At 42.8% G+C, this 24,635-nt stretch overlaps 1 protein-coding gene across 5 annotated transcripts in view; it reads left to right on the top strand.

Annotated features, from left to right (window-relative positions):
* The first annotated feature begins 10,085 nt into the window (after positions 1 to 10,085).
* COL11A1 (collagen type XI alpha 1 chain) overlaps positions 10,086 to 24,635 on the top strand; it is a 229,080-nt gene continuing 214,530 nt past the window's right edge. For 3 of the 5 annotated variants that reach the window (XM_066597204.1, XM_066597201.1, XM_066597205.1), the window contains exon 1: positions 10,086 to 10,450. In XM_066597204.1, coding sequence (XP_066453301.1) covers positions 10,336 to 10,450 — 115 coding nt within the window. In that variant the 5' untranslated portion in view covers positions 10,086 to 10,335. The remainder of the gene's footprint in view (positions 10,451 to 24,635) is intronic. The other 2 variants (XM_066597203.1, XM_066597202.1) reach the window with 1 other exon arrangement.

Raw genomic sequence — 24,635 nt, 5'->3', positions numbered from 1 at the left:
TCGGAGCTGTGCAGCCTTCAATGAGAATGTCTTTAGTAGGGATGAGTGAGCATACTCGCTAAGGCACTACTCGCTCAAGTAAAGTGCCTTAGCCGAGTATCTCCCCGCTCGTCCCTAAAGATTCGGGGGCCGGCGCAGGGCGGGGAGCTGCGGGGGAGAGCGGGGAGGAACAGAGGGGAGATCTCTCTCTCCCTCTCTCCCGCCCACTCTCCCCTGCTTCCTGACGCAACTCACCTGTCAGCTGCGGCGGCCCCCGAATCTTTAGGGACAAGCAGGGAGATACTCAGCTAAGGCACATTACTCGAGCGAGTAGTGCCTTAGCGAGTATACTCGTTCATCCCTAGTCTTTAGATGTCAGACAGTGGATTGGAAAGGGTTAATATTGATGGTCTATCAGGATAGACCATCAATATTTGATGGGTGGGTATCTGCTGCATGGGACCCCAGCCAATGAGATATTCATTACCTATCCTGAGGATAGGCCATTGCTGTTAAAAGGTCGGATAACGCTTTTAATGTTCAGAGCTGTATAGAATATACTTCAGCTGGACCATATTGACATCTTTTTGTCAAGCTTCAGGCTATCTTGGGGCTGAAATGTCAACTTCTCTACAAGTCCCACAACCCCATACAGTACAGCAACAGTGTACATAACTAACGTTTTATACTGAAAAGACTGATGACTGCTGATTAGAGATGAGCGAACACCAAAATGTTCGGGTGTTCGTTATTCGGAACGAACTTCAGGTGATGCTCGAGGGTTCGTTTCGAACAACGAACCCCATTGAAGTCAATGGGCGACCAGAACATTTTTGTATTTCGCCGATGCTCGCTAAGGTTTTCATGTGTGAAAATCTGGGCAATTCAGGAAAGTGATGGGAATGACACAGTGACGGATAGGGCAGGCGAGGGGCTACATGGTGGGCAGCATCTCAAGTTCACAGGTCCCACTATTAAGCCACAATAGCGGCAAGAGTGCCCCCCCCCCCCCCCACTGTCAGCATAAAGATCGTTCTCCTCTGCCACAGCTGTAACAGCTGTAGCAGAGAAGAACGATGTTTGCCCATTGAATTCAATGGAGCCAGCAAAACAACAGGTTCCACTGAATGCAATGGGCTGCCCGCGATCGCAGGATGAATGGTCGGAAAGGGGTTAAATATATAACCCCTTTCCTGCAATTCATCCAGAAATGTGTTACACTAAAAATATATACCGGCGTATAAGGCGACCGGGCGTATAAGACGCCCCCCCAACTGTCACCTTATACGCCGGTAATACAGTGGAGCAAAGAATAAAAAGCATTACTCACTTTTTCAGATGATCTGCGGCGCTCCTGCAGGCTGTCGCTCCCTCCTAATCCACGGCAGAGTATTCCTTTCTGCACGAAAGCCTTGAAATCCCCGCCTCCAGAAACACAGCCAATCACAGCCAATGACAATGATGTCATTGAATGGCTGTGATTGGCTTGAAATCCCCGCCTCCAGAAACACAGCCAATCACAGCCATTCAATGACATCATTGTCATTGGCTGTGATTGGCTGAAGGCACATGTGTTTCTGGAGGCAGGGATTTAAAGCCTTTCGTGGAGAAAGGAATAGTCTGCCGGGAACCAGGAAGGAGCGACAGCCTGCAGGAGCGCCGCAGATCATCTGAAAAAGTGAGTAATGATTTTTATTCTTTGCTCCACTGTATTACCGGCGTATAAGGTGACAGTTGGGGGGTCGTCTTATACGCCCGGTCGCCTTATACGCCGGTATATATTTTTAGTGTAACACATTTCTGGATGAATTGCAGGAAAGGGGTTATATATTTAACCCCTTTCCGACCATTCATCCTGCGATCGCGGGCAGCCCATTGCATTCAGTGGAACCTGTTGTTTTGCTGGCTCCATTGAATTCAATGGGCAAACATCGTTCTTCTCTGCTACAGCTGTTACAGCTGTGCCAGAGAAGAAGGATTTCTCTTCTATATGTTCTCAATGGGGTCAGCGCTGCTGCCGCCGGCCCCATTGAGCGCATATAGAGAAGATTTATGGCCCTAAGAAGGACCGTTGGGGTTCTTGACACCTAAAATACTCCTAACACTCTCCCTATAGCAGCTCCAACACGATAGCGCTTTCCCTAAACTCATGTCAGAATGCATCCATAGCGAGCCGCGGGAGGGGCAGATTTCAATACTCAGGTGACACCTTATCTCCCCAGCCACTCACAGCAGGGGGGTGGTATAGGGCTTAAACGTTGCAGGGGGAAGTTGTAATGCCTTCCCTGTCTTTATATTGGCCAAAAAAAAGCGCTAACGTCTCAGGAAAGAAAGTTAAATTAACCAGAACACTGCATGGTGTTCGTTACGAATAACGAACATCCCGAACACCCTAATATTCGCACGAATATCAAGCTCGGACGAACGCGTTCGCTCTTCTCTACTGCTGATGTTGAGTGTATTAACAGATGAACCACTTTTTTGGGGGGGTGGTGTGTGGGGGGTTCAACCTATTCAAACTCTGCGCCAGTGCGTGTGAGCTTAAAAAAAAAAGCAGGAATATAAGTCCTATCTTTTCTTGCTTGTAGTATTGATGCGTGAGAATCCCGATAGTGGAAACAAAACCACTGAAATCAATGTTTCATATCATCCTGTGATGAGGACGTGATTTTCACGCCCACATAACGGGACTAAAACACATTCATATGTTTAAGCCCTAAGTGTGCAGGAATGCTACCCCATCCCATCCCCTCCTGTCCCCCTCCTTTTCATGCAGTATTGCTCTGTATGCTATGTCCTTTCAGGGCTCCTGGCGAAGGCAATATCGGGCTGTGAATCCCGCCCCCATATCACGCTCGCCATGCATGTGAAAGTCACGAAGACTTTTTTCTAAAATTGCTCCATGTTGTCATTTTTCAGAAACTTTTGCTTTTTGACATCTCCTAACCTGATGGTCTCTTAACCTGTGGTTGCACTGGGGGCGTGAGAAGTTTATTCACCTCAAAGTTCACGTGGACTTCAGGTGTGATGGCTTTGCTTCCCTTGGTTAGCCGTCTACACCAAGTGAGTCCTCTCCTATTTTTTTCAGTTACAATATTTTTTTGTGTTTCATTGTTTCCATACTAGGCGCTATCCTTTTGACTTTTGTTCTCTTAAATAAATATTGCTTTTCTAGTACCTGTTAAGGCCTCGGTCAGACAGGCATTTTTTGCCACGATTTGCAGATTGCATGACGGATGCGCATTCGCAAATCGCGTGACTGGGGCCGAAAAATCGCCCGAAAAATGTGCAGCTAGCAGCGTTTTCGGTGAAAAGGCCCCGATCAAAGGAGCGCTGTCCAACCCATTGCAATTCAATGGAGCCGGCAATACAGCCGGCTCCATTGAAAGCAATGGGCTGGCGGTGAGCGCGGGATGAATTTTTCGGGAAGAGCTTAAAAATATAATCCCTTCCCTGAAAATCATCCAAAAATGTGTAAAAATAAAAAATATATATATACTCACCTTGTCCGTGCAGCCAGAGTTCAGCCGCGGCCGGCCGGCAGTTCTCCTGAACTGCTCTGTGTAGTATTCAGCAGGCGGGGATTTAAAATCCCTGCCTGCTGAATGGGCTGCCTCTAATTGGTCACAGCCCTCACCAATCAGAGGCAGCTCTCACTCACCCATTCATGAATGGGTGAGTGAGTGCTGCCTCTGATTGGCTCAGCTCAAGGACCAATCAGGGGCAGCTCTCAGCTATTGAATGACAGCTGAGAGCTGCCCCTGATTGGTCCCTGCGCTGAGCCAATCAGAGGCAGCACTCACTCACCCATTCATGAATTCAGGAATAGGTGAGTGACAGCTGCCTCTGATTGGTGAGGGCTGTGACCAATCAGAGGCAGCCTATTCAGCAGGTGGGGATTTTAAATACTACCTATAGCAGTTCAGGAGAACTGCCGTCCGGCCGCGGCTGAACTCCGGCTGCACGGACAAGGTGAGTATATATATTTTTTTATTTTTACACATTTTCGGATGATTTTCATGGAAGGGCTTATATTTTTAAGCCCTTCCCGAAAATTCATCCCACGCTCGCCCGCAGCCCATTGCTTTCAATGGAGCCGGCTGTATTGCCGGCTCCATTGAATTCAATGGGCGAGAATCATTCTTCTCTGCCACAGCTGTTACAGCTGTGGCAGAGGAGAATGATTTTTGTAGTAAATGTTCTCAATGGGGTCGGCGCTGCTGCAGCTGGCCCCATTGAGCGCATATGTAGAACACAAGGAATCGCAGATCGCAGATAGGCGCAATCTGCGATTCCTTGTGTCCTATAATTTATCGGACATCCGCATAAAAAGCGGCCATGTTTCCGATCCCATTGCAAAGCAATGGTTCTAATTATGCGCAGATCGCATGTGCATGCGCAAATCGCGGGAAAAAACGCCATTGTGACCGAGGCCTAAATGTGTGAAGCAATCATACAACTATATCTACCCTTTTGTAGTTTACGCCATGTATTAATAATCTATAACTAACATTGCTCCAGTTATAGCGATACATACCATTCTTCTTTGACCAGATCTGTTGAGACCCTCAGCACAATCTGTTTCTCAGCCAGAGAATCCAGGCCTCGAGACATTCCTGAATTCTACTTTATGATATTGTCTAGGCATAATAGCCTGTTTCCATAGTAGGGCAGCAGAATGTCAGACTACAGCAAACTGCAATATACTTGTCTATTAATCAGTGCCCAGGTAGCTTTACCCAGATTAGTACTTTTCGGGAATGGGGCCATTGACAAAATCCTTCATTATTTATAAAACAGTCCTAGAAAATTTTCTTCTAAGGTCCTGAAGCAATGGCAAACCTGTGATCCCACAGCAATAGTACACTTGGATCCCAGCCTGAAGAATATTGAGCAACTTGTCTTTAGATATAAAGATGAAGAATGTATGGAGGATGGAGGAAATTGGATTTCTCGAGACAAATTGTGCAAGATACACTTCCATAATATACATAACACAATGTACTTAAAAGTATGCTCTAACAACTGTAAGGTACTGAGGGGCGTGATAGTGGATGGTCGCTACATCGCCCCTAGGTTCCGCTATTATGCCTAGGGCTTCAGGAAGTGCATGTCCCGCTGTTTGAGACATGAAAAGCCAGGAGTGCAATGAGGTCTGCATTCATGGGAACTGTAACATATGACCACCTAGTATTCTGCAAATTATCCTACAGTGTATTCTCCCAGCACTGAGAAATTATATCTGCTTGTTCCCACTGACGCCTGTTTAATAGCACTGATAAAATATTCACTAAAACCATAACGATGAGAATGTACTTCTGATTGGTTGCCATGGTTTTGGGCAATGTTAATTACTACTCTTTGTTCATTGGATCATGCACTTGACCTGCTGAGCCATCAGCCTCATTAGATTATGCAGGCATCACTACTGAGGTGCAAGTCAACAGTTCAGTATTAGAGATGAGCAAGTATACTCGCTAAAGGCAATTGCTCAAGCGAGCATTGCCTTTAGCGAGTGCCTGCCCGCTCGAGACTGAGGGTTCGGGTGCCGGCAGCGGGCAGGGAGCTGCGGGGGAGAGCGGAGCGGAACGGAGGGGAGATCTCTCTCTCCCTCCCCCCCCCCACCCGCTCCCTCCTGCTGACAGCCTCTACTCACCGCTCCCCCGGGCCGGCACCCGAACCTTTTATCTCAAGCGGGCAGGTACTCACTAAAGGCAATGCTTGCTCGAACAATTGCTTTTACCGAGTATACTTGCTCATCTCTATTCAGTATTTATGATGGAAATAAAGACATAGTAGAATGACCAAAGGGTGCAAAATGTTAGTGCAGTCCATATGTGAATCAGAATAGGAACTCAGCCCGCTATTGACTGTTGTATAGATTAACTTTTTCATAAATGTCCATTGAACATAAATAATAATAGTACGACGCCATGTTGAGATTATATGCATCTTCTAACCATGAATTCGATCTATAAAACATTGAATGTGTATGTATCTGTCTAATTTCTTTGTGATACAATTTCTTAAAGGTTGACAATGGTTTCGTTCATGTTACCAGTTGTACATCCAAGGTGCTCATTCTTTGTACATCAACAGTGCTCCATTTTCTGCATCGGATAAAGTCTACTGTGAGACAGAAACCTCCTCTTCTGTGATTAAAACATTTGATGTAAGGGCATACTGGTAGGGGGTGTAGAGGTAGCAATCACCCCTGGGTGTGAAAAGGGCTCCCTTGTGAATGACAGACGTATGCAGATGCACACACAGTTTGCATTGAGTAGCTGCATGACTATTCTGAGTAGTCCTTAAACTATAGCCAAAGACCTCATAACTACCAGTGGCCCCAACAAGTTAGGTTTTGCTGAGGTAGCTGTTCGGCCATTCTACTATTAACCCTTTCCAATCCAATTTGTATCCTTTATTTCCTATGGGGCTTACTCTTTTTCTGCCGTTACACAACGGCACTATATGCTGGTTAAAGCCAGTACTGCATGAGGTGACACGTTGGATAGGCTTTGACAGCAGAGAGGCTGGCAATATACAGTAATAGAACCCCAACAGACGTCTTCCAACATCGGAGCTGTACAGCCTAAAATCATAATGTCCTCAAACGTCAGACAGTGGATTGGAAAGGTTTAAAATTAGAGATGAGCGAACGTACTCGGTAAGGGCAATTTCGCAATCGAGCACCGCGATTTTCGAGTACTTCACTACTCAGGTGAAAAGTACTCGGGTGCGCTGTGGGTGAGCGGGGGAGTGGGGGGGGGAGAGGGAGAGAGAGAGGGCTCACCCCTGTTCCCCGCTGCTACCCCCCACTCCCCTCTGCAACCCCCCGCCCCACAGCGCACCCGAGTACTTTTCACCCGAGTAGTGAAGTACTCGAAAATCGCGGTGCTCGATTGCGAAATCGCCCTCACCGAGTACGTTCGCTCATCTCTAGTTAAAATGCCTTCTCCTTTTGGCCCCTGACAATGCAGCGGTGCCACTGCACAACACTAACTTGCCGGTAGAGTCATAGTATGCTAGGCTGAAAAAAGTTAAATGCCCATCCTGTTCAGCCTGTTTCCACCAGCACTTCCCCCATGTTGATCCAGAGGAAGGCAAAAAAAAACAGTGAGGTAGAAACCAACTCAAAATTCCTGGTGACCAGCATCACTAACCAGGGACGTACGTAGTATTTTCTTGAAAAGGGGTTGAAAAAATTCATTATGAATGTCTGTGAATCACGGCCCCATATCGCGCTTCCCGTCATATGAATTCTCCGTGGATATGAAGCGTTTTTATGTCAAAACAGCCTTGCATCACTTCAGAGAAAAAGCAATTATCTGAGGCAGAGGAACACAGAGTTTCTCCCATTGTTTTTAATAGAGGACCTTGCATCTTGTGCACCTAACGTGCTGCGATGCTGCTGCCGCAGGCCCCACTGTAAGCAGTGGGTGCTTAGATGCGAGAGCATGCAGAAAAATAGAATGTGCTGCGTTTTCTGCATCGCATCGCTGTACCATGCAGGAAAACATCGCTCATGTCTATGATCCCATTCAAAAGAATGGGGTTCATATTTGTGTGAGATTTGTGTGTGTCGAAACGCACAAAGTTTTATAAACAGAATACTTAATGCAATTTGTAATAAACTCAAAATTACCTCAAATCTTACTTTCTGCCTTAGGCGGGATTCACATGTGCAGTGTTAATGCAATTTTGGTGCACTTAGGATGCACATTTTCATCTAATGTTCTGAGATTATCCAAAACGTAGGAAGACTTGCATCCAATGGTGTAACTCTAGTGGATGTAGAAGATGCAGTCACACATGTAGCCTCAGGCTGCCTGTCCACGGGCATTGTGAAATCTTGCAGCAAATATCCACCGTGGAAGCCACCGCCCAGGAGCTGACAGACGGATCTCCGCGGTGAGCCTATCTGACAAATAGGTTCACCGCGGAGAATCGCGGCAATTTGCAGCATGCTGCAAATTGACGGCCACGAGCGGAGAATCGCAATGATTCTCCACTCGTGGACAGGGGGGGCGTCGCTTTCCATACCAACGCTATGGAAAGCGTTAAATGCGTTCCTCGCGGCCGGATTATCGCCACGGGGAACGCAGTGAAAATTCACCTGTGGACAGGAGCCCTTAGGGACACAGGAATGTGTGAAAGGTCCATCTTGTGGAATATTCAGCATCAAAATCCGCACTGCTAATGTGCTGTTACAGACTGCTGCGTCCTGTGGGAAAAGTTTCTCTTCCCCATATGAGAAGGCCAGTAGTGTAAATAAAGCAATATAATTGGGAGGCACAGGACACCGTTACAGACTTTGCATTGGAGTCCGTCACCTTGTATTATAACTAAACTTTTTAAAAAACAATCATAGTGATATGTCAAAAGTCTTGCTTGGTAGTGGTCCGGGTACTGAGACCCCCCCCCCCCCCCCACGGTCACTTAAACAAACGGGCAGAAGTGCTCAAGTGTGAGTGGTGTACGGATAGCATAGACTTTCTACTGAGGCCATATATCACTCCTAGCAGTGTCGGAAACAACCACAGGGGCGTAGCTAAAGGCTCATGGGTCTGGGTGCAAAAGTTTATCTTGGGGCCCCCCAACCTTTCTTAACCCCTTAACGTAGAGAAGTAACTTGAAGCTCCTGGACCCCAATGCAAAACCTGTAACAGGGCCCCCAACTATAATGCTTTATTCATAGTACCGAGCTTCCTATATGGAGAAGAGAGGCCTTATGGGCCCCCTAATACTCCTCGGCCCAGGACCGCATCCCCTATAGTTACACCAGTGTTTAGAGGTGTGTTTTACAGCAGCCTGATGAGTAATAGACACAATGGATAACAGGGGACCCATTGACTTTTATGGGCATGTTCTAGGCATGCTTTGTGACCTATGCAACCATCATTGTACAGGGAGGGGAGGAGGTGAGCTGCTACCATCACTTATTTTTAATGGTGAATCCTCTGTTATCCATATATAGGTGTTACCTTTTATTGTAATCCTGTCTGTGATGATAAAGAGAAACTGCTGAAGAGTGTTCTCTACAGAATAGAAGGTTTCAGACTATTTATTAGGCTTAGTGGTCAGTATGAAAAGTGCAGTATTTTACGCTTTTTAAAAAAAAACTATAAACCATGACATTGAAATTTTAAAAAGTTGCCAAAACCCGCACGATCACTCTTATGAATGGGCAGAGGTACCCAGCTGAGCACTGTGCCCATTTGGCTGTTATTACAAGCGGTATATGGACTTCCTAAACTTTTAATCCAGCCTGTACCCTGCTCTGAACAGTGACAAAAACAGCCAAACAGGCACAGTGCTCAGAATAGGGCTTCTGCCTGTCCATTTTAGTGATCATTAGGGGCCTCAGCAATCAGACTCGCACAATTCAAAACTTCTCTGTCATTATGACATGTCAGAAGTTTGTAAAAAGGTTAATTACCCTTTGAAGTTATGCATCTGCTTGCAGCTGCTATCCATTCCTGTGCTTAGATCAAAACTGCATGTGTCTATGCAATTCCAGTTTTACACTATTTAGCAACTCTATGATATTACTTACAAATAAATTAGTTTTTTTCGCTTTATCTTTACAGTTTTCATCGCATCTCTTACCTAAACACAGTATGAAACCTGCAGAGCAGCTTCTAAATTACAAAGCAGGAATGAAGTACATGTCAGATAAGGAACAGAAAAAGACATTTGAGTGATGCATGTATCTATATGCTGTAACAGCCAGTGCTTTGAGAAAGTTGCATCCTCTGCAGAACAAGAAGTAATCCCGGGGGTTAACTCTTAGATCATCAGTGCAGACACAGGTTGGAAGCAGGACTGAGTACAGGAAGACCAGAAGCCTGGAAGGAGCTGTCACCCTCTCCTGCACTCCCTCCTATCCTCAGCCCACTGAACAAATATAGCTGAAGCCCTCTATTTTGGGAGGGTGGGAGATGGGGCTGAACCAACCTGGAGAGTCCTGTCTTTGGGAGGGTCTTTGATTTTTGGAAGCTGAATACTATTTGCTAGCAGAGGAAGGCTGGAGAATGCTTGGAGACCCAGCAGAGGGGTCTTAGCCCAACCCTCTGACGGTGGGACTTTAGGAGGAGAGAGAGAGGTTTGCATTTTGATTAAAGCCCTCATACCTTCTTCAGTTTGCAGGCAGGGGACTGGGGAGGAACACATCTCAGCTGGGCAAAGGAGAAGAAAAGCTACCCCAACCCCCCCTCCCCCTGTCAGACTTTTGGGTTTCTTCCTCCTTATGGCTGTGTAGTGATCACCTCCTGGACTTTTGGAAGGAGTTGGTGCTGTAGATTGAATCCTGAGATTCTTTATCATCTGGGGGGCTCCCAGAATTTGGAGTTGGAGATGGAGAGGTGGAACACAAGGTGGAAAACGAAAAGGAGGTTTTGGGATTCATCCCTTAGCGCCCTAATTCTCATCACTTTGACTTTCCTTTTCCAAGCTGCAGAGGTCAGAGGAGGTAAGAGACAAAAATCTAGGGGACAGATGGGCCCCCCTTCATAGCCCCATCAAAACCCAGGAGATATAACAAACCCGGACAGAAAGTTCTAAGCCTTTTGAGGATAATCATCTATTGCAAGAGTCCATCACATCAATCTTGAGTGCATTCACTTTGATGCTATACTGAGTGCTTCATGCAGTCTTCATTCATTTGATGGGAGGGTGTGGGCACATCTAGCACTCCTGTGTAGAGATCAGGGAAGGATGGTAATGCAGGGACACAGGTGACAGGTCTGAGGAGTTAGTGACCTTTCATCATCATCATCATCATCATCATCATCATGCACTTAGCTCTTTAGCAGTGGAAGTCTACAAGGATGCTGGATGGTCCTCCTCTCTGAGTAGAGTTTATTCTGTCCTGGGAGGTGGGAGATAAAGGTGATGGTGGTCCGTTAGGTGTCTATGGACAGGGCTAGAAGGGTGGATTTTTCTCTCTCTCTCTCTCCCTCTGCAATGATCCCTCTGTGCTAGGAATTCCTCCCCCCAGGGGATGTCACATTCAGACACGTCTATGAGAGGGGTGGAACTAGACACGCAGACCCCACCACCTTCACAGTGCAGACCCATGCTAGGAAATAACTTGTGGATGCAAAGAATACTTCTGTAGAACTAATAACCCCCTTGATTTGCTATAATTTTGTAAGAGTATCTTCCTCATAGGAGCCTGGATACTTGAATATCCTTTTAATGATTTCACTATAAACTTATTTTGCACCATGCAATAGTTTAAGCACTTTTATTCATACTTTCATAAGTGTCCCCTAGTGAAGTGATTCTCCTTATGCTCAGAGGTGACTTAGCATGAGTCTGAAAACCACATGCAATCTGTGAGCCTGCTGATATTGTGGAACTACAATTACTATAATGCACTCTTGGCTGCATTGGTTCTACTACAGAATTACAAGTCTGACCTTTGTGGTACTTGGAGTTGCACAACTCATGTAATTCTAGAAAAATGAGTAATATGATACAAAGTGTATAATGAACTCACTTCAGCTGTGAATAAAACTTTTACAGCATCCACACCATAGTGTAGACTGAAAAGCATATTGGGGATAGCTGAATGTGAGATAAGGATTTGGACTAATGCTGGCCATACATGATGCAGATGTTTAATACATTCAGCAATGATACAGTAGTTATCAGGTTACATTTGTGCCATTAATCAATATTTTATTGGTGACGTGTATCTTTTTTTTTTTAATGCTTAGTTCCCGCTATGGAAAATCGATTATGCAAATACTGTAGATGTGATAACGTATGTTTTAAACCACCATCGTATTTGAAAACAATTTCCGTAGATATGCTCTAAATTTGCTGTATAAAGTTGCATGTATCCATCATTTAAGGTGTAACTTCCTACCTCTATGCTGTGAAAGATTCAGCGAATCTTCAATACATTTTCACCATGTATAGGTAGCCTTACACAACTTTCCTGGTCCGATAGGAGTGAAAGTCAAGATGTAGATCAGGCAATGCTTCCATATTCTACTATTTACCTTGAAGAAAGTTATGATGTTTAATACTAAAGTTATAATGCAACCTATAGGTAGGAGGTCATGTTGTATTTAGTGGTGAGGTTCTTTAAAATAAGTGGTATGTGCAACAAGAGTGCCACAGTAGATGATATAATAGGTCTACTGTGTTGAAGGCTCCTATATGGTAGTTGTGGCAATGTTTGTCTTGTATGAAAGGTTGTGGAAACAGTACTGTAGTGTACAGGCTGCTTGCATTCTGCCCTCTTCTGGTCTCTCACATTCATCCAGCAAAGGTGAACTGAGGATTCTTTATACTGGAGAAAGGAAATAAAATCCTCTCATATGATTCTGAGCGGGATAGATTAGCAATGTGACAAGGTCCCTGAACTGTTTCCTCTGTGTGTATATCCCAGTCCACAGCCTATATTAACTATACAGGGATTTTGCTTATACTTTTAATACGTCAAGTTGTTGTAGAGTGATTTGTTTTTCTTTATTATATTTCAGAATATGATTTATACATTGACCAGTAATTTGAGTAGACTAATAGTTGATCACAAGATACAGTTGTAGTAGAGCTGAGCTTGCCATTTGGCACAAATCATTATGATATCACAATCTGTTGTCAGAGGTCATACATAGGAGTGCTGGTGAATACGCCACAATCAGCCCTGCTACATCTCTTCTTGTTTGACAGATAGTGGAACTTACTATATAGAAAATAGATCATATATACATATATACACCACAGAAAAAAAGAGTACTATAAAGCTATAACTCTGGGACATGCTTAGTCAACATATATATTAGATACATACATTTAGATACATATTGAGAGCAAAGTTCCAAACATTGTTGAAGAAGTTGTAGGTACTTATAACTCATCTGTCAGGCTTTGGTTCCTAGACACAGACACTGTAATGCATGATTTCTTTTGTCTGTTACTTTTAGGAATGTCCTGTGGTTTGTAGAGTAGATAATTGCATGCTATGAATTAGTAGGACAGAGAAAATTGTAAAGCCTGGAATATAGACTTGTCATCCCTGTCATTAAAGTAGTTTCCTACAAAAATTGCCACTTGCACATAGGTCTTAACAAAAAAAGGAGACTGAAGAAGTCAAATTACTTTTATTCTCTAAATCGAGCTCAGTGCTCCTACCCTGCACTTTATGGTATTATTTGCAGTTGGAATCACATCTGGAGTCTGGTCCTTGAGCAGGTTAACCCTTTAATGTCCAAACAGGCCCAAACCCTATTCTACAGGCCCTAATATCCACAGTATATCAGATGTAGTTCTCATCTACCACATCTGGAAACATAGTTGCTAAAAGTGTTTTGCTCTTCTCTGAGATACAGATACAAAATATACATATTGATAAACAGTAATTGTGATATTGAACAATTCTAACACACTATACTTAAGACATCTGTGTTTCCATACTGCTGACTGTGTAATTCTATCCTGCAAATGGTATAAAGAGTTACTTATGGAAAGGCCCCTTAGGATCCCAGACATGTGGAGACAAGAAGCTAATAACATTTAAAATGAGACATAGCAAGAAAGAAGAAAGTTAAAAAAAATACTGTTTGGATTAGTGTAAGCCAGATGGAGCAGAGCTCAATGTGTAATTTCACTCTTCCAGTCTTTCACTAAGTACATAAATGAAATTTTGCTATTCTTATTATGTATTATATACAATCAGCTACATATTGGTGAGTTTGTATGATGTTTTCACTATCTGCTGCTTGTATGGCGCCGACATATTCCGTAGGCCCTTATATTGAAATTCTCTCTTTGTTAGGAAAAGCCTACTGATATGCTTTTATTTTCCTCTATTGGATATGGAGTCACAGTAGAGTAGACTTATTTTAAAGGAATGTGATTGTTTATATATCTGAAAAGGTTCCACATTTTTGTAGCAATTGTTTCTGAATCGCTATATTTGTTCCAGATTTGTAATCTGTATAAAAGGGCAGGGTTTATATAAACTCCGGCTCAAAGTATCTGTTCAGGTTTTGAGTATTATTCCAAGCTGACACTAGGCCCTTTAACAGTGAGAGGATTAAATCGTGTTCTGTACTGTTGCCAGTGTTTTACTTTCAGCAGTAAAAAATAACATAGAAATGTTAAAAATGTACCCATGCAAAAAAAAGAGCGCACAATTGACACTTTGTTTGGAGGTATGAATCAAGCAAGGCTGAAGCGAAATGATTAAATAAACTTGAGTGGGATGGGGAAAGGTTGGTCGCTGGAAAGCAGGAATTGAGTCGAGTCCCAGGGATCAGCAGGTGAAATGGTTGGAGGAGCAGACACTCAGGGTTTGCTTAAAAAAACTGCAGGAACAGGGCCTGGCTTTCTCCTCAGCTTGTCTCCCCTTTCATGGCCGAGGGGCGTGTTTAAGGCTTCTTGCACCTCTGACTTGTAGCTGACACTGAAATATGAGTGCTATGTGGATTTTTAGAATGTCCCTTTGAGCTGAATTCTCTGTGAGATCCTTTGATTCGCTGGTGGAGGAGATAAAGTATTCCTCATTTGTCCTACAAATACTCTTATTTCTAGGCTGTTTGCAGAAAATAGACACTTCTTAAGTAGCATGTGTGATTTAAAGGCCTTAGATAGTGATGAGAACTATTTTATGGTCTTGTAGCCCTCGCCAGACATTTCTCTCCAGTTGTAGATGATTAGTTTGCAGTGTGTTTCGCATATGGCCAGCTGGCCGTCAGTCTAAGACCCCCAGGATGAAGTCAACCCCCTCTCATCCTGACTGATTTCACACTACAAATGTACTATTGCCAAATATAGCGCCATTAACTGGAACACATGTTTGGTGTGAATCAAGAAACGTTCATTCATCGAGGGACTTTTATTTGCGACTCTGTTGGCTTTGTTGAGAACTTCTTGTAGATAGTAGTAAGCAGTTACGCTTTCTTTGCAGCGCACTAGCCATTGGGGGGAATGGTGTGCATCATCCTTCTAATATTCTCATAACGTATAGAATTAGGAGGGGAAGGTAAGGCTGTCCAAGTGTATCATGGGATGGACCATATATACTGTATATTACTTGCCAAATCGTATTCAGATGATGTCATATAATTGAGTCTGGAAAAGTCTGGCAGTTTCAATAAAACAGCTGCTAGGGCCAAATTAGATCCCTGGATGCACATGTAGATTGCCCTATTCAGTTCGTATTGCTATTATGGTATTAGATTGGATGATACTGCTTTATATTGGACATATCATATCGCCATTTCTCATATTGACATTTGTAACACTTTTAGTTAGAATGTACCATTATAGAAACTGTACAATAAATGTATGTCAGCATACTGTGGCCTATACTGGGCCAACCTGCTCACACTTACTTCTAGCCAGTTATTTCCTCTCTGCATTCTATAGTCCCACCTGCCACAACTCCCACAGAGTTTTAGGATATGTCCGATACAAGTTATTTAGCAGAAAAAAACTCTTTAACCCTTTCCAATCCAATGTCTGACCTGTGAAGACATTATGATTTAAGGCTGTACAGCTCCGATGTTGGCACACGTCCGTCATGGTTCTCTTACTGTATATTGCCAGCCTCTCTGCTGTAAGAGCCTATCCAACGTGTCACCTCATGCAGTACTGGCTTTAGCCAGCATATAGCGCTGTTGTATAACGGCAGAAAAAGAGTTAGCCCCCTAGGAAAACCAGAATACAAATTGGACTGGAAAGGGTTAAGGGTGACTACTCGCTACTGTTTTTTCTTTCACTGCAAATTCGCAGCGTTTTTTCTTCCAACTGTCAAGTGGACTTGCTCATGTAAAACCGCAACGCGCAAAAATTGCTATTTACCGCTAAATTGTGATTTTTGTGCGTTGCGATATTAACATTAGCAAGTCCCATTAACAGTTGGAAGAAAAAAAACATTGCGAAAAAAAAAACGGTAGTGGGTTTTCCACACAAATACTATTGATGATCAGTCCTCAAGATTGACTGGGGTACGCTGCTCGAGACACCAGCTGATCGGCCGCTTGCTGTCAGTGCCACAATACATAGGGGTGGGAGCGGAAGCAGATAGCTCCTAGCCCTGTGTAGTGGCCGGCAGCTGTAATTGCAGGCACAACTGTCATTGATTTTCATGAGAACTTAGCCTGCAATTATAAGTGCTCGTCACTACACAGAGGTTGGAGCTAATTGCTTTTGTTCTGACCCTTATAAATTGTGTCACTGATAGTGGGCACCCAATCAGCTGGGGTCCAAAGCGGCAGACCCAAGCCGATCAACTATTGATGACCTATCGCGAGGAAATATGCAATCCTTAATTATTATAAATAGCATGTATCAATCTTCACAATTTTATGACAGCTGATGACAATACTCTAGATGTTATCTCATAATTACTTATTATGTATTCATGAGTGCAATCTACTAAATGGCAGTATATTCATGAATACCGTGTAGGGGAATAACAGGGTTTTTCAACTAGTAGGTAAATTCCATATGCAATCAAATGGAAGCATACATGTTTGATATGTGTGTGTGGCATGCTTATATCAGGAACCATAGACCAGATGTGCTGCTGTGCAATATGGTCCATCTCCATGGAATGAGTTCTTGCAGAATAACAGTCTCCCGAAACAACTACCTAACAAATAAGATTTTTTTTTTCCTTTTGTTAAACTTCTATTTAGTGAATGTCAAATTATATTACAACAAGAGAAACTTGCAAGACTCAGCACTGCTGGTAAGAGACCTAGTCGCTATTGGATACGCATCAACCTGCGCCAGATGTCATATAATGAGCTAAGGAGGAAAGTCTCAGATTTCTGCCAAAGCTGAGTTTATCAGAGCCTGAAATCATGCACTAGCAAATTGAGATGATGAACGCGGATGCAAAAATGTCATGGGAATCAGTCTAGGTACAACTTTAATTCTAGAAGAAGTATCACTACAAGCACAGGAAGAGAATGTACAAGAAGTGAAAGAAGTGATGAAGAGTCACTTAACTTTGTCAAAATCATAAGGCTATATAAGACATTGCTAAGAGAAAGCTCTACAGACACTTGAAGACGCTGAAGAGAGTGAGCTTGAAAGCAATGGAGTTCCCAATTGTAACAATAGTATTCATTAGGGAAATCTTCAAATTTCGAATAACTTTTTGCTTCCACTACTTATTTTACAATTGTTGGATATGTTTGGGCTGAGGCTTAGCAACAGAAGCTCCATGCAGTAGGCAGCACACACTCCTATGGATAATGGTGGGTGTATCACTCATTTAGTATTGGCACTTCTACAGAGCCAAACGGAGGAATAGGGTCAACTGTCTCCAACTCCGAAGCCAGAATTACTTGTAAAGTAGGTAAGTGGATAGAGGGAGCAGCACAGGGATTTTCTCTCTTCCTGAGTCTTTTTATGAAGAACAAATGGAATGATAGCGGAAAAACTTATTTTTGCTTAGCGAAGGTCAGGCTGTTTAGTCTATTGGTAGAAAGAATAGAAAATAATTATTTTTGCCAACACTACAGGAAAATGGACAGTTGGGCAGCTATCCACTAGGCCCTGGATTTATGGTATCCAGGAGGGTATTTCCACAAATAATCCCTTTCCTCAGATAGACACAACCTTAATCTCAGTTTTGGCCCATTGTTAAAAGTGCAGAAAATCCTTCCAGGGTCAATAGACAAGTAAGTGAGATATTCAGAACAGAGGGAGGTGGAAAAGGTTGTGGATATTGAGGTCATGCTCCTGGTACACAATGGGCATGCTCCACTGCAGGCAAAATAGGGCAAAACATGAAAGTATAATGACACAATCTGAATAAATCAATTGGCCTTTGACAAGAAAGAAAAAAGCCTTGCTAAAGCAAATAAGATATTATATACAAATTATGACACTGTTGTTGCTCTTATCTAAATCTACTTACCTACTCATACAATGCAAATATGTTTATATGCCTTACACCCATTGTGCTGACGTATTTTAAGTTGAGTTTCAATATACCCTACATAGGCGTCATACAGGGCGCCCAAACTCAGTGCCTATATACTTTGTCCAGCAGAAAAATATATCTGGTAGTTTTGTTAGCAATGTTCCTTGAAGTTGGATTCCAGATGCAATTTATAGCTCTTAGGGTTTCATGACATGGGCTGCTTCCATTATATATATCACACTAAGGCTTTGAATCTAACTAGCCTTAAAGGGGTTGTCTCGCGGCAAGCATCAAGATTTTACATTACCCCATTCCCCCTGTCACCCCCCTTGGCATAAAATAGCAAATTAAAGCGGTTTTTAAACCGCTTGCTACTCACCAATCCGACGAAATAAGGAGTTATAAAAATCTTCTCCCTAAGATGGCCGCCGGTCCTTTCCCAGGGATGCACTGTGGTTTTCTCCCATGGTGCACCATGGGCTCTGTGCGTTCCATTGCCGATTCCAGCCTCCTGATTGGCTGGAATCGGCACACGTGACTGGGCGGAGCTACGATGACGACGCGGTGACCAGCTCTCCGGCACGAGCGGCCCCATTCACCAGGCAGAAGACCGCACAGCGCAAGCACGTCTAAAAAAGCAAGAAGCCAGCGAAATTAGACGGATCCATGGAGACATGGACGCCAGGAACGGAGCGGGTAAGTGAATAACTTCTGTATGGCTCATATTTAATGCACGATGTACATTACAAAGTGCATTAATATGGCCATACAGAAGTGTATAACCCCACTTGCTTTCGCAAGACAACCCCTTTAAGGCCAGTTTCATAGGAGAGTATTGTAACACATCCGTAATATGGATCCATTATACAAACATGCTATAGATTATATCGCATCCATATGTCATCTATTTGAATTGTTTTTGCTGGCATCTTTTTTTCGCCCATATCTACACGCTAATGTGAACAGATCAATGAAAGTCCATGTAATCTCGTTGACTCAATGAACTGCGTGTGGCGCGGCTGCGCATGATACATTTTTAAGATATGGTCGTGAAGAATATATCCATATACATAAACACACAGATTTACATTAGCTATGTACTATGGTCTATAAAACATGGACCATATACTGACTAATAATATGCTCATCTGGAAGCGACCTAAGGCTGCTTTAACGCTAACATATTACGGCCACATTTATGTGACTGGAATATGTAAGTACATAAGTATGCCCTGGCCAACTCTGAAGTTTACTAACCCAAACTTGGATCATATTAGATCCCTATGATGGTTCGAGTTCAGATCAGTAAACCCTGCAGACACATCTTTGTATTACGGACACAGAAATGCGGCCCTAATATGTTTGTGTAAAACTGGCCTACAGAGGATTTCCCCTTGTATGTAAATAGTTTAGTTCAGTTAACCCTTTCCAATCCAATTTCTATCCTGGTTACCCTAGGAGGCTTACTCTTTCTGCCGCTATACAATGGCGCTATCTGCTGGCTAAAGGCAGTACTGCATGAGGTGACACGTTGGATATGCTTTGACAGCACAGAGGCTGGCAATATACAGTAAGAGAACCCCGATGGACATCCACTTACATCGGAGCTGTACAACCTTAAATCATAATGTCTTCAGAGGTCAGACAGTGGATTGGAAAGGGTTAAATCTAGTCTAGGCAATCCGTTCAGTCCTAATAGTTTCTATAGTATAAGGCTTAGTTCACACTTTCGTTTTTTTCAGCGGATTCTATTTTACACAAGACGGAACTGCACAAAATGCAAGTGAAATGGGTAAAAACAGATTGCTTTCCGTTTTTTTTTTTTCAGTCTGCCATTGACTACAGTGTAAAAAAAAGACCAGTATTTCTTCCGTTTTTTTGAACTAGAAACAAATGTGCAGCGGTCTACGCTTTTGTTCCAGTGTAAAAGAAAAAACAGAATGGAGATGGAAAATTGAGAAACGGATTGACACTGAAGGTTGAATAAACAGTTTTCTTTCCATTTTGCTATTTCCACAATGGAGCATCTAGGCGGGAAGCAAAAACACTAGTGTGAAATGACGCTAAGGACAATGTATTAACTTGGCATCCAGAATGTTTAGGCTACAGAGAATTTCCTAGACTGGATCAGTGCAGAGGACTAGGTCTCCATGGATCGTCAGTCTCTGGATGGAGCTGAGAAAGTTTTCTTTCACTGACGAGAAACAGAGAAATGGTAAAGAACTAATACACCAAAATATGTGCGTTTGTTGTAAATGTGCAAGGACAAAACAAGGACAAGACATCAAGAAAGGGACTTTTTAAACTACTTATGGTAAACTACCATAATGACCAAAAGGCCACCGCGCCAGAACATGTGAACCTGGCCTTAAACCTGGACTCTTTTGTTTTCAGAAATTCCTGGAATAGTCATATCTAAAAGCTATTACATACCTCAAAAGCACCTGGGCAGCGTGCCCTCTCGTTAGACAGTAGCTGGCAGTGTGGTCCACTTTGACAGACACTGACAATAAGACCTCTGTTTATTGTGAAATAGTTCCTGCAGTATTCTGTAATCAAAAATGTTTTCTTGGCTTTATTAAGAAAAATAAATTCCTCATTGTGCATATAAATCACAGCTAAAGACCCAGCAGTAGGACATACACATGGGAGAAACTTCATGCTTCCAATTAGTGTGCAGATTTCTTCTCTGTCTGACAAGTACAATTTATTAGGACATGTGGCATGTTAGAGCAATGTACTGTGTCCTGAAAGGATCTATCTTATTTCCCCTTCAGGTATAACGCTCCCTAATAAAAAAAAAAAAAAAGAGTATCTGGTCTGACGACACTCTGTATTAACAGATATTTGTAGGATATATGCGGACTAGATAAGAATATTTCTAGAAAATTGTAAATACTTCTTGTTGAGCATTGGCGATACCCATTTTCTCTTTTAAGATGTTTTACCAGAATGTTTGCAGTTGCTTATTCTGTAGATGATGTAGAAGAGAAATTGCAACTTTGTAAGAACTCCTTTAACAAGATGTTGGTATAGTTCATCTCGTGGAGTTTTATCAGTTTTCTTTATTTTAGTGTATAGGGCAGATCATGCATCAACTATGGGGTCCTTGGAGAATGCGAGGTTCTGTCAGGTTGGTTCTCTCCACTTTGGCAAAAAGATGTGCTGTACTCCATTCTGTAGAGCAGGGATACACAAGTTTTTCTGGTCTGAGGGCCACATTGTTAGATCCAACCAGTGATTAAAATGATATGTAAGACATTTATAGCATATATCAAAAGTACAGTATATTCCATAAATGTCTGATAAGTACCAGTTTTACTTCGAGGTTATGACCTATCGGAAGAATGGGGTTCCCCTTCTCTTGTTTTGGCACTCTACAAAGGAAGAGACAATGCTTGCCTACAGTTATGTTCATTGTAGTTTATTTGAAGATATGGGTATATATTTATGATCACTTCATCTATTCTGCTATCTCGTCTATACAGCGGTGCTCTAGGTATACTGCGGACACAATCAAAGACATGATCAGATTTCCTCATTACAAGTTCATGCTCAGAGCTTACTACGTTGGTCTTCACCATGCCAAACAGTCCTGTTTTAGAACTGCCACCTCCTCACTATCTAGTAACCCAAGACAATTCTTTGAGACTTTCTCCTTAGCCCTAAAGTGCAGTCACCTATGGAGGATCTCAATGCTGAAGACTTGGCAACTTATTTCAAGGTGAAAATTGACAATATCTGGCAGGAAATAATCTTCCAATCCCCATGAAGCTTTGATCCCCTTTTCTCACGCACCTCCTCTTGTTCACATTCAGCTTTTGACCCAATAATAACAGAAGAAGTCTCCGGGCTCCTTTCTTCTTTTTGGTCTACTACCTGCATTAGTGAACATGTTACCTCACATCTCATCCAGTCTCTCTCCTTAGCTGTCATTAGTCACCTAACGGCAATCTTTAACCTCTCTCCTTCTTCAGATAGCTTTCCCTCCTACAGTAAACATGTAGTCGTATCCCCATTACTAAAAAGGTCATCTCTTGACCCATCATTTGCTCTGAACTACCGACCACCTCTAATCTCCCCTTCATCTTCAAATTCTTCTAGTCTACTCTTTTCTATTCTACTATCTGTAGACAAATGCTGTGGAACCTTTGTAATCTGGTTTTCACTTTCTACAGAAACCGCCCTTACAAAAATGTCAAATGAACTCCTGACAACTGAATCTAATGTTCACCACTCTCTACTGATTTTTCTGGATCTATATAAAGTATTTGGCAATGTAGATCACCAGCTCTTCCTTAGTAGGCTCCACTCTGTTAGAATTAAGTACCCTGCTCCTTCGGTTTTCCTCCTACCTCTCTGATCTCTCATTTATCATTTGCTGGCTTTACTTCTCCTGGTTACAGTTGAGGTTCTTCATGGTTCGGTCCTAGGTCCTCTCCTTTTTTCTATCTACATAGCCCATATTGAACAAACTATGAGCAAATTTGGCTTTCAATACCATCTCTACACTAATGAGACAATACCATCTCTACACTTCTTTCCAAGACATCACCCCTGCTTTGCTACAAAATGTCAGTGACTTCCTGTCTGTTGTCTCTAACATCTTGTCCTTTCTCTGTCTGAAACAGAATCTTACAAAAACTGAACTTCTTGCGTTTTTGGTATCTACTAACCTATGTAAACCTGATATTTCTTTTTAATTGTGCGGTTCTACAATAACTCCTTGGCAACATGTCCGCTACCTTGGGGACGTATTTGACGTTTGTCTTGATCTTTGCTTCACTCTCTGTATTCAGTTACTGGCTCACTCATTTCACCTACACCTCAAAAACATTTTCAGACTCTATCCTTTACTTCCTATAGGAACAGAAACACTCATTGTTGCCCTGATCCATTATCTTCTTGACTACATTAACTCTTACTGATCAGTAGCTGCCACAGCTTACACATCCTCCCTTATCACTGCCTATCACCCTAACCATGCTCTACATTCTGCTAATTACCTTAGACTAAGTTTTGCCATAGTCTGAACCTCACACTTCTGTTTCCAAACCACTCCAGTTCTCTGTAATGCGCTATCATAGACAACCAGATTGATCCCCAATCCCCAATTTTCAGTGTGTTCTGAAAGCACATCCCTTATTCCTCAATCTAACTCTTTCTAATCATCCCATTTCTATACTCTCCCGCAAAACCTGTTCACAGTATCCCTAACACCCCATAAACCCAAATACACTTCATATTTGTATATACACTGATACTGGCTGGTGACTGGCTCATACAGCTTTATGTATAGTACTCAACAACCTACACAAACGCAATCCAATAAAAGGTCTGGAAAGGAAAAGAGGGAGTAGGGACATGCATACACGACCGGACACTAACATCAAACATAAACCGAACGTATATACAAACAACCACAAAACTGACGGACACCAAATACTAACCAATGAACTAATACACATAGGCAGATGGAAATATCTGTAAGTATGAGGTATTGGTTTCTATTTTGGCCAAAATACGTAAGTTTGCTGTCTTGTGAGTCCTTATTCTAACAAGACAACTAAAACCACAAAAAGGGAGCCCTGCCTGCAAGCGGGGTGATCATCCCAAAAGGGACGGCTCCACGCTGGAACCTAGGGGCCCGGCTTGCCCTAGATGCTAACAGGCAGGAAAACCAAATAGGGAAATACAACTTAACAGAACAGTTCACACCCAGTATAGTCAGCACCTACATACATATACAGAACACGACCCTGTTCACATCAAGTGATGCAACATAAAAGGAACACCAAACAGATCAAGACATTGTTCAGACCTAGTGTAGTCCACATCTTCAGACATACACTGAACAAGTCATTGTTCACACCTGAAGTCTGCTCACCTCACAGACAGAAGAAAACACCACTCAAAACTTCATGCATGCATAGATAAACAGGAGCTAGTTCAAGTGTCTACACACAGTGAAAGGGGCAAGACTGTCAGACAGAAATCTGACGTAAAAGGAACATGTTGTCAGATATCATCCACCTGACAACATACAGGACATCCAATGTCTGGAGGCCACACCTGATAAAAGGGAAGGGAGAAGGGGCCCGTGGAACATGCAGACAGGGAGATCAGGTGTCCAGACCATCTTCAGGGAAGGTGTGGGAAACAACTCAAACAAGCAGCATGCATAGCACAAAACACTAAGTACTAAGAGGGTAAAGAATAATGGATAGATGGCCAGCACCCTCTAGTAAGAGGGCTTGGTATTTATGTGCACAGACTGGTGGTGACCGACTGGCTAGAGAACTCCACACCCTCAGCCAGCCAAATCGACCATACCGATAATACTACAGGTTCCAGAAGCACAACATAACATAAAGGAACTGCACTGTTAGCAAGAAAAGGGATGATGAATAGGCCAAAGGTCATAGAATGGACACGAAGACGGAAGCAAACATCAGGTCCTTTAAAAATGCAGTACCGTGATAAGGTCCATTTGGAGGTTTGCTATGAGAATCCCCTCCTCTATGTACACCACTGGTCCATACATTGTGGTAGTTTATTGCTATTACGGATGTAAGGTTTACCAATTATTGTCACTGAAGTGAACTTTAATTTAGGGACCTAAAATTGAGATTCCTTTGTACTAAAAGGCCATATGGATAGGGAACTTTTTTCATAATGAGACCTTCAAGTCTTTTTCATATGACAGAGATCGTGTGCTTCAAAAGTGTTCTGTTTTTTAGTAAAAGTTCTCTGCTCC

Source organism: Eleutherodactylus coqui, chromosome 3 (genome assembly GCF_035609145.1).
Source record: "Eleutherodactylus coqui strain aEleCoq1 chromosome 3, aEleCoq1.hap1, whole genome shotgun sequence".
NCBI lineage: Eukaryota > Metazoa > Chordata > Amphibia > Anura > Eleutherodactylidae > Eleutherodactylus > Eleutherodactylus coqui.
This window is presented reverse-complemented; position numbering and strand designations above follow the sequence as displayed.